Source organism: Leptonychotes weddellii, chromosome 5 (assembly GCF_054177405.1).
Source record: "Leptonychotes weddellii isolate Sample4059 chromosome 5, ASM5417740v2, whole genome shotgun sequence".
Classification (NCBI taxonomy): Eukaryota; Metazoa; Chordata; class Mammalia; order Carnivora; family Phocidae; genus Leptonychotes; species Leptonychotes weddellii.
This window is the reverse complement of record NC_138373.1, coordinates 146,238,592-146,249,257: the sequence shown is the minus strand read 5'-3', so window position 1 is coordinate 146,249,257 and position 10,666 is coordinate 146,238,592. Positions and strand designations below refer to the sequence as shown.

The window sequence follows — 10,666 nt, the reverse complement described above, 5'->3', positions numbered from 1 at the left end:
GTCAATTCCTGAGATGAGCCCCCTGAATTATTTGACTTTGGGAATATCGGGAAGAGGGATCCATCCAAGTAAAATTCTGTACCCTTGTGGCTCCATCCATACTGAACACATGGAGGTGAGTTAACCTGGATGAGACAGAGATGTGAGATACCATTATGCCTGGATTATCACAACTACCACCACCATTTTGGCCCCCATCGTGTGTCAGGCAGCAGACTATAACAACCTTATACACATAATCTCACTTAATCCTAATTATTACCTCTATTTTATAGCTGAAGAAACTGGGCTCAGAGAAGTTAGGTAACATGCCCAAGAACACACAGCTATAACATGACAGCCTTGAAATTCAAATCCAGGAGGTCTGATTTCAGAGACCTTTACAGAGGTTGATGACAGATGTTGGTGGGTGAATTTTAAATCCCAAAGATTTAATGAGCCACTTATATTCCTTCAACAAACAGTACCCGGCATCTGCTAGGTGCTAGGTGCTGTGCTGAGTGATATGAAAGGAGAGACAAAGATGAATAGGACATAAGCTTGCACTGGAGGGGCCACAGTGTGATGGGGAGTCACTTAAAGCAAGGTCAGGGTCGGGATTCCCAAGGGAGGGGGAAAGGGCTGTGTATGGCACAGGTATGGGGGGTGGGGAAGGGGCTGCATCAAGGAAGGCCTCACAGAGGTGTTGGAAAGATCATTCTGGACCAAGTCTCCAGGGATGAGAACTGGCCAGCTCTGAAGCCATTGAGGTAAAATGACTCACACACAGAAACGGCTTGCCGAAGCGCTTCTGCCTGCCCCTTATGTAGCTTTCGCAAAATCAATCAAGCCAAATTTTAAAACCCCACAGAAACCCAACATCCACTGGGGTCTCCTAGCTCTTATCCCAGCTCTTCAAAACAGCTCAAAATCAACATAAGAAAAAAGCCCTCTGAAGAGTAAAACAGTCCCCTGCCCCCTGCAAAGTACAATGCCCTAAACCCAGTCCTACTATTTTTGAGAGCCACCAAGCCCTTGCTTACAGCTGGTTATCTTCTGTTTTCTGAACTGAGTCCCGCGTGATTAGTTTCCTAATTCCTTGGGCGTGGCATCTAGCAGCAGCAAATTTAGAAGGGTGGACAGGTGTAGAGATGGCAGTAAGAAGGGGGCGATCAAGGTAGAAGGATTTGAAAAGATGATTCAAGAAACTCAAAACTCAATAGCTTCTTTCGGGACATCACTGTATGATAGTATACAACAGCTTGAGCAACTGAACAGGCATCTAGTAAGCTCCAGCTGTGTACCAAGCTCTCTCTTAGACTTGGGCAGAGGTTATAAAAAATGTAAAATCTAGTACAGCCCAGTGCAGTTCGAAAGGAACAGAAAGTGTATGAACTGGGACAGAAGGTCAGGCTGTAAAGGGTCTCTGTTCAACTGGGTAGGTAATGAAGGGCAAGCTGATGGCCTAAAGGCAAGGAATTCATCTGCCAATAAAGAGCAAAACACTTAAGTTCCCTGTGCCTCAGTTCCTCCTCTGTATAATGGGGATAATAGTAGTAGCTTTCCAAGGGCATGCTGAAGATCAAATGGGTCAACATACAGAGTAGTAGTGGAGGCATGTTGGAGGTTATTACCTCTGGACCACGGTACCTGCCAGGTCCTTAAATTTACTAACTGCTCAATAAATATTGATGAATAAATGAATTCACAAACGGGTGAGACTGCTGAGTTAAAGGGAAAAAAAAATCGATCACGTAAGGCACGGACTCCTTAATAAGGCTTGCAGATCAGAAAGACTGCCATGCAAAATAGTTTAACAGGTTTGATATTTAATATATGTTTCAGATACCTAAGAAATTAATTGCTCATTCCTTACTCTTCGCATAAATGACCTGCCATTTTAAACAAGCTCAAGGGAAGGAGATAGAGAGATCACAATGAAATGACAGCATCTCTCATACTAAGAGATGGCCGAAGGGCCCTGAAACCGAGGAGTTAAAGCTCTATGGTGTGGGAACCGTTAGGATGGCAGCAAACCCCAACCGCCACACATTCACCCTGCCCAAAACCAACTCTGTGGTCTCTCCTTCCTTAAATTATACTTACTCCGAAAAGGATAAACACAAAAACTGTCTTTAAAAGATGTTAAGGATCATAAAAGTAAAACCAATTTTAAAAAATCTAGAGGCTACTAATACAGAGTTATAGGAGGCCCTTGATTTACAGATGAGTAGACTGAGGCCCAAGAAGGAGAGTCAACCAAAGACATAAATTCAAGAGAATGGCAAAGAAACAGGTGGGGCAGGATGCCCAGATTCCCACACCGGTGCCCTCTACGGGGAATGCTCCTTCCTTGGAAGGAAACACTGTGAGAGCTTAGTAAAAGCAGGGTCCAGTCCCAGCAGGGGGATAAGGGTTTGGGGGCCAGTAGGAAGTAAAGGACGGTTGTAACAGGAGAGGTAAGAACAGGGGAGGTGCGGCGCACCTGGTGGGAAGAAAATTAAGCCCTCCTATGCTTTTTGTGGGGGTAGGGCTCCGAACAGAGAGCAATCCAGTCCAAAGCTCCTGGGTTTTTCAGGTGAATCCTCCCCCTTCTGAAGAAGCTCATATAAAGACCAATGCTTTCTCCTAGACGTTTCCACCTCGGTCAGGATTTCACGTGTGTTTGAGGCTCTGCGCCCTCGACTGGCTGCAGATGGGGAAGGTCTCTGGCAAAGAGATCCTCAAGAGTCTCCAGAGCAACGCGGATGTCGCGATCCCGCCCCTCCCCCACCACCACGCCCACTTTGCTCCTTCCTTCTCCTCCCCCAACGATGATCAAAACCAGGTGAAAGGGAGAGCTGGAGGGTCAGTTTCCCGAGAGCTTTTGCTGGAGCCCCGCGCGCGCTTGCTCTCTCCTGCGCACACTCACAGGCACACTTAACATACGCACGCACAGGCTCACAGTCTCTCACAAACAAGCACACATTCACATGCACACACTTGGCACCCCCAGAGGCCCGGCCGCGCCCGCTGCATGTCTCTTTCAGCCCCCAGGAAACCAACAGGCAGCAACATGAATGAAATCTACCCAGAAAGACTGCATTTCAGCTCCAACCACGCAATCTCCGGCCAAACCGCCGAATATGTAGCAAAGTTTTATTTCGCTTTTAGAGTCTCCAGTTACGCTTCTACCATTTCCTGTGGAAAACTGAAGCTTTGAAGTGTCTAGCTCGGGCTTTCGCAGACAGGCAGGACCGCCAGCTCGAGTTCTCAAAAACAAGAGCCCCCCGGCCCCACCCCCTCCGCCGCCAGAACTGCAGGTTCAAACCCACCCAGCTCCCGCCTCCGAAACAGGGGAGTGTGGGAGGGGATGACGGAACCTGCTGGAAGCTACGCCCTAAACTGACAGCCCCCTCCAGAACCCCGCCCCACTCCCATCTTGCCCGGGTCCCTAGGGGCGCTCCTTAAGCAAAGTGGTGACAGCTGCAGCTCCCTCCCACCGGGAACCGAGAGGCGAGAGCTGGGAGGTCGGAAATGGGGGGAAGGGGTGTCCATAGCGCAGCACCCACCAGCTGTGCGCTCTGGCCTTCAAAAACTGCCCCGGGAAAACTTGGGACCTGTAAGTCTTCCGGCTCCACCCTCTCACCACACACACCTCTCCCCCACTGAGCCAAGCGAGCTCTCAAATGTTCTGCCTTGACGGCCGCGGGGCCTCTAGTACACCCGCGCCAGGACAGTGTCCCGGGGCGGGCAAGTACCCAAACTGGCACCTCCTCCGGAATTCCAGGGAGCCGAACTCGTGCGCCAGAGAATTTGGCATCTTCAAGGTCAAAAAACCGAACCAAACCAAACACAGGGCTCTGGCAGAAACACGTACTAGGGGCAAATGATAAAGCCTGAGTCCGCAAACGGCGATGGGTTCTTCCCACAGTCTGCGGGCGGCCGCCGCCGCCCCGCCCCACACTAGGGGCCGCACAGTGCGTTCCCGGACTTGGGAACCTGAGGAGCCGCGTGAAGTATAGGCGGATTCCGAGCGCGCGAGTGAGCAGGCGAGTTTCGGGCCGCCTCCTACCCCGAGGCCCCCTCGGAGGCTTGGGACAGCGGTGGGTGGCCGGAACGACGCGGCAGGGAGCGCGCGAGGCAAACTATCAACCGGAGTTGGCCAGGTGGGGTGGGAGGCGGCGGCACCAGCGCGGCCACTTACCGCTGGCATTCTTCCCGCAGATGAGGTGCTGGTAGGGCTGCAGGAGCCCCCAGATCTCGGAGTCGTTGTTGACCGTGTGCTCCAGCGTCTCCACGGTGAACCTGGGCGCCTCGTGGAGTGCGTGGTGGTGGTGATGGTGGTGGTTGGCGACGGCGGCCGGTGGGGCTGCGGCGGCGGCGGCGGCCGGCGGGGCGCAACAGCTGCTGCCCCCGCTGGCGCTGCTGGCTGCGCTGCAGGCGCCGCCGCTCGCCGCTCCCCCTCCGGGTGCCTCCCGCTCCTTATCCGCCGCGGGGGCCGTGCCGGGGCCGGAGCCCGGGCCTGGGCCCGAGCTGGAGCCCGGGCCAGGGCCGCTGCAGCTCCGGGGCAGCCCGGAGGCCACGACCCGCGAGTAGATGTCCCGGAAGAGGCTCTCCATGCAGGCTGTCAGGTAGATGGCGGCGTGTTCGTGGATGCGCAGCGCCACGCGGCTGTCCACCATCCAGCGGTACACGCGGCCCACAGAGAAGGTGAGGCCGCAGCGCGCTGACTTGCCGCGGCCCAGGCGGTCGCCGCCGGCACTGCTCATGTTGTAGAGGGACAGCGCGGCCAGCGCGGCCGCCGTGCAGTGCGCCGCCAGGCCCCAGGACAGCACTATCTCCATGGCGCTCTGGATCTCGTACTTGGTGCACTTAGCGAAGCGCAGGCTCAGGCGCTGCGCCTCCTTGGCGATGCGTACCAGCGCCCGGCTCACCAGCGTCGACAGCTTGGCCAGCGCGTCTTTGGGCAGGCCGCCGGGGGCCGCCGGGCCTGCCCGGGGATCCCGCGAGCGCAGCAGCAGCGCCTCCAGCTCCTGGAGGGTCCAGGGGACCTCGTCGAGGTCCGGCAGCAGCCGCGAACAGTGCTGGCCGGCGCAGTCCAGCCCCTCGGAGTCTTCCACCAGGGCAGTGTTGACGGTGTCAAAGCTGTTGTGCCGGCTGTGCATGGAGTCAGCTAGAGGCGGCCAGCAGCTCCCGCCATACGGGGACGCCGGGTGCGAGTCGGAACAGCACAGGGACAAGTTGGAGGAGCGCACCGAGTCCGCCGCGCCACCATAACCCGAGTCCAGCGTCAGATCCTCCAGCGTCCGCACCACAGGCTTCTTACCTCTCCTGGCCATCGCTGCGCCACTTCATGCTGCGGCCGCCGCGGAGCCGAGGGGAAGGAGCAGCGAGAGCACCGGGCGCCGGCGGGCGGGGAGAGCCGAGTCTGCGCTGCCTCGGCTCACTTTTCCACCAGCTGCTTACCACCAAGTGTTACTACTTTCGGCTGCCTCCCCGAGCCGCCGCCGTTAGTAGACGCCGGGCGGACCCCGAACTCATCTTCCAGAGCCTGGGCCAGAGCTGGGGCGCACTGGGGAGCGAGCCAGGCCGGGAGGGAAGCTCACGCCGGGACTCGCCCCTTTCTTCCAAAATAAAATAAAAAGTGTCCGACCCGCTCCTCCCTGGGCCCTGCTGGGCGCAGAAGCCGCCGGCCGCCGGCCTCAGTGTTCGTAGGACGGAAATGGACTCAGATGCCGCCGCAGCAGCTCTGCTGGCAGCTGGCTCCCGGCTCCGGGCTCCCGGCTCCCCGCCCGGGGCTCGCTAGGCGCCCGCCCGGCACTGAAGCGCAGCAGCTACCGCGGCGGCTGCAAACCCGGCCGAACCCCGCAAACCCCAGGCAGCCAGCAGGGCGGGCATATGTAAAGCAGGGCCGGCGGAGAGCCAATGGGATCAGAGAATGCTAATTATCTCGCCTTTTTTTTTTAATTCCTCAGCTCCACGTAGCCCCGCCCCTCACACACGCCCCCGGAGGTGACCAGGGCTGCAGGAAGTGGGGGGCAGCGGCCTAGGGATTGGGGGGGCCGGTGGCAACGTAGAGACGCGGATGTTATCTCCCTGCTGCTGTCCCCGCTCCTCAGGCTCGTGGCTTTGGTACCAGAATGGGAGGGTGGTAGGTCGAGCAGGTGACCCCCCACCCCCCACCCAGGTGTGCTATCCGCCAAAGGTTCACAAAGTGTCGGCCTGGGGTCGCTTCCTGCCCCCGAGTTTCGGATTTCACTTTCCTTTTTTCTTTAATACGCAAAGCATGTTTTTTCATCCCTTCCCCTTTCCCCCACCTTCGGGTCCCCAAAGCAATTAAGGTGGTCCTCTTTCAGCCCTAGTTTTCTTCAGCGTGGAGGGAAGGTTAGAAACCAGGCCAGCGAGCCCAGAGGCCAGGGCGCTGGACACCAATGGAAGGCTGAAATCTCAGGACATTAGCCACCTGCCACCAGGGCACATCGACTAGGTTCTTTTCAATAGCCAGGAGGACGACCCTGCACCTATCCTTCAAAGGCCTGGGTGGTGCCGCCTGGGGGAAGGCTCCGGTCTCACTTTGCCATCTTGGTGCCCCTAGTTCCAGATAGCTCGGCCTTAAAAGGGTAAATTTGCACGGAGGAGAGTTTCCTTTTTTGACTAAAGAAAGATATAACATATGCATGACTTAGCTGCATTTGTGTCAGGTGGCATTGTCTTGTTTATTTGTCTCCACCCTCGTGGGTGGGGAGGGGAACATACCTTTTTCACCAGGGGTTTCCCAGCTCCCACACAATGTCTCTGCCTGAGGTTAGGAATTTTCAGCTTAGAAGTCCCCTCCTACAGAAAGGTAGCCCAGATCCCCCAGTACTTACCTGGGTGATTTACCTGCCCAACCTCCTTCTGAAGCTGTTGATTTCTAGACTCTTGTAACACTAGGTTGTTACAATATGAGAATGTGTCTAGACTGCACACTGGACTAGAGGTTTGGTGCATAGACCTGTCACAGAGTAGGCACTCAGTAAATAGTTTGCTATAATTGGGTGGATGAAGGAAGGAAGGACATGTTTTTGAACTGCTGGTTTGAATGTTCAACAATGGACTTTCCCAGATTGTCTGATGTTTCTCTTATCTGTCATCCCAAATCCACCCACCCCTTCACCCCCAATAAACCACCACCCTATGTAGCTACCATCCTAGTACCCATGAGTACATATGCTCATCACCTCTCACTTTGTTATAATATTCTACCAACTGTTCGCCTTATCCCCTGCCTCTTCCTTCTCCAAACCATCCAGTCCAGGATCTTGAAAAGCCCAGTTCTGATCTTATCATTCCTTTTCTTGAAAAAAATTCAAAGGCTCCTCATTGCCTTCCAGATAAATAAAGTTTATACTGATGAGCTGGCCTTCAGGGATCTCTCCACTCTATTCCCAGACTCTCTTTCCATAAAATTCCAAACCTTTTAATAAGGGATTGTGAGGATTAATTTTATGTGTCAACTTGAGTGGGCCACAGGTGCCCAGTTTAAACATTGTTTCTGGATATGTCTCTGAGGGTCTTTTCAGATGAGATCAGGATTTGAATCTGTGGACTCAGGGAAGTAGATCACCCTCCCCAATGTGGTTGGGCATCATCCTATCCAAATAGAAGAAAAGGTAGAGGAAGGAGGAATTCATTGGGTTTTTTCCCACCTTACGGATTGAGCTGGGACATAGCTCAACTTCTTCAGCCCTCAGACAGGGATTTACACCATCAGCTCCCCTGGTTCTCAGGTCTTTGGACTTGGACTGAATACCACCAGCTTTCCTGGGTCTCTGGCTCACAAACATCAGACTGTGGGCCTTCTCAGCCTCTATAATTCACATGAGCCAATTCGTCATAATAAATCTCTCTATATTTGTTTTCTCTGTTTTTCCAGAGAATCAGAACCAATAGGGTGTGTGTGTGTGTGTGTGTGTGTATGTCTCTGGAAAACCAACTAACACATGGTCTTTAATGACATGAAGTGTGCCTTCCTTGCTAGATGATGTATCATCACACTAACCTCCTGAACATATAGTCACACTCACGTAGACACACACACACACTCTATGCTTTAGCCATACTAAAATCACTTGCTGGTTTTCCAAGTTACCAGGTTATCCCTTGCATCCATATGCTTTTGCAGATGCTGTTCCCTTTGCTCTGGATACTTGTCTTTGTCTTCTCCACCTGGTAAACTTCTCATCCTCTAGAGTTAAGCTCCGAGATTGTTACCACTGTGAAATTTTCCCCATGCTGCCTGCTCTCCCTTCAGCCCAGACCTGGGAATGTATCTCCATCTCTGTTGCTCGGGCTTTGTTCCCAGAGCCCTTTTTCTTCTCCTCTGCATGGGTGATCTCACCCACTCATATGCCTTCAGTTACCACCTATGTGCTGATAATGCTTGAGTGAGAACCACCCCCGGGTGCAGAGGACCAGGAAAAGCTTCTTGCATGGGGATGTGGAGGCAGAGGAGACTGAAAGAATGAGCTTAGCACTGATTTATTTTCTTCTGTAGCACCAGGTCAACTTGCATTCCAGGACTGCTTCTGCCAATTATCCGATCATGTACCCGGTGTTCACTCATTTAATCTTTTATACTCCCTTTCTTTGCCTTTGAAATGCACAAAATAATCACAGCCACCTTTAGAGGTTTGCTGGGGGTTAAGTGAGATGTTTCCATGTAAGGATTGAACACAGTGTTCCACATGTGATAATGACCCTGGAAATGTCTGTTGTCATATTATACATTTTCCTATCCTCTACAACGAACGCCTCTTTCTTATAGAGTCAGTGGGGAGAATGACAACTGTTATATAAAATCCAACTTCTTCCAGGATGCGCTGAAATACTACCTCCCCTGGAAGGTGTTCCTGTATCTCAGCAGACATGCTCTTCTCTCTTATGCTATAGATGTTGGGCATATGCCTTCTCCCACCTTCCAGGGGCACACTCCTTGAGAGCCAGGATCTGACCCCTAAGGCAGTGTCAGTACTAATGGGCGTATTCCTTAGTATTACAGATAAACCAAAGCATATGTCCATTTAGTTCACTAAAATAAGTCCTTAATGATAATGTTATGCATCTGTGTGTGAATGACCTCTAAACAGTAGGAACAGTGAATGCACCAAACAGATGTTAAAAATTAGCCCCTGTATTAGAAAACTCTGTGTATGCAAAAATGTATGATGAAGAAAATTGAAATAATCCAAAATCCCACCTTACAGAGATCATCCACATGAACAATTCCTTGTATTTCCTTCTAGTCTAATTATTTTTCCCATCTTTTTTCTTCTAAACTTGTATTTTAACAGTTGGAATTATTCTGTAAATTATTTTGCATTTTGATTTCTTTCCTCAAACTTTATAATATAATCATTTCCATATGCTATTAGATACTTATCCAAAATATTCCTGTTTGTGTGGCTACAAAATATTCCTACACATGTTTATATCTTAATTGGTGTGTTGGTTTCTCATCTGGTTGTTTCTGTTTTCTAACAAGTATAAGTAATGCTGGGATGGACCTCTTTGCATATAAATAAGTCTCTTCTTTGAAACCAGAAGTCTTATATATGTTATCCTCTAAGAAATTCAGGTAGACAGTAAACGTATACTAAAGATTAAAAAATAAACAAACAGGGCGGCTGGGTGGCTCAGATGGTTAAGCGTCTGCCTTCGGCTCAGGCCATGATCCCAGGGTCCTGGGATTGAGTCCCGCATCGGGCTCTCTGCTCCTTGGGAGCCTGCTTCTCCCTCTGCCTCTCTCTCTCTCTGTCTCTCATGAATAAATAAATAAAAATCTTTTAAAAAAAATTAAAAAAATAAACAAACAAAAAACCCAGAAATTAAATTCCTGGGATTATCTTGCCTATCAGATTAGCAAAGATTTATAAATTCAGTCCTGATGAATGTGTGTCATGGTGGGGCATAAATTGAGGCAATCTTTTGGGAGGGCAGTTCACCAATACATATCAAAATGTCAGTGTGCATTCCTTGTGATTTCCCAGAAATCATATCTTCTGACTACCCGAAGTGATTCTTATGAATTTTTCAAAAGTAAACAGGATGCTTTTGGTAATGTTTTCACATAGGACTTTGGGAAACAGTCTAAATGTCTTTCAATTAGGTTTGATGAAATGTATTATAGTAACTCTTACAAGGTAATACTAAGCAGTTGCAAAGAATAATGGTGGTGATCTTTTGTTCCGCATCATATTGGTGAGTGAAGAAATTTTTGAAAATAGGTTTTGGAATTGCATATATAATATGATCCCATTTGTGTAAAATGCTTTATGTAGAGCTAAATATATATATAAGTATGTAAATTTGCCTGAAAGGATGGAAATAATAGCTATAAATAGTTTGTTGGATTTCTGGAGGGTTTTTCTTTTTTAAGGAGTTTGGTTTATTCCGGTTCTATCTCTTTTTTCCTTCTTTTTCTCCTTTTTTCTTATGAGTTTTAACTTTCTTCTTTGTACTTCTGAACTTTGACATAATACATATCATATCAAAATACATATCATTTTTACCAGAGCCCAGAAAGCTATCGTCAAAAGAAAATTAAATGGTTTTCTGCCTACTATTCTGAAGCCTACCAGTTAAAGTAGTAACATAATCCTTTGTCTTTCAGCATCCTAGAAGTCAAACGGCAAGCGTAGCAACTAACCCAAGAGCCATAAGGTGA

General features: G+C 50.4%; 1 protein-coding gene across 1 annotated transcript in view; it reads right to left on the bottom strand.

The window, feature by feature from the left end:
• The window catches only part of ABTB3 (ankyrin repeat and BTB domain containing 3), a 284,577-nt gene extending 278,745 nt beyond the window's left edge, over nt 1-5,832 (bottom strand). Inside the window, exon 1 of the mRNA XM_081822359.1 lies at nt 4,166-5,832. Coding sequence (XP_081678485.1) covers nt 4,166-5,300 — 1,135 coding nt within the window. The 5' untranslated portion in view covers nt 5,301-5,832. The remainder of the gene's footprint in view (nt 1-4,165) is intronic.
• Nucleotides 5,833-10,666: the final 4,834 nt, after the last annotated feature.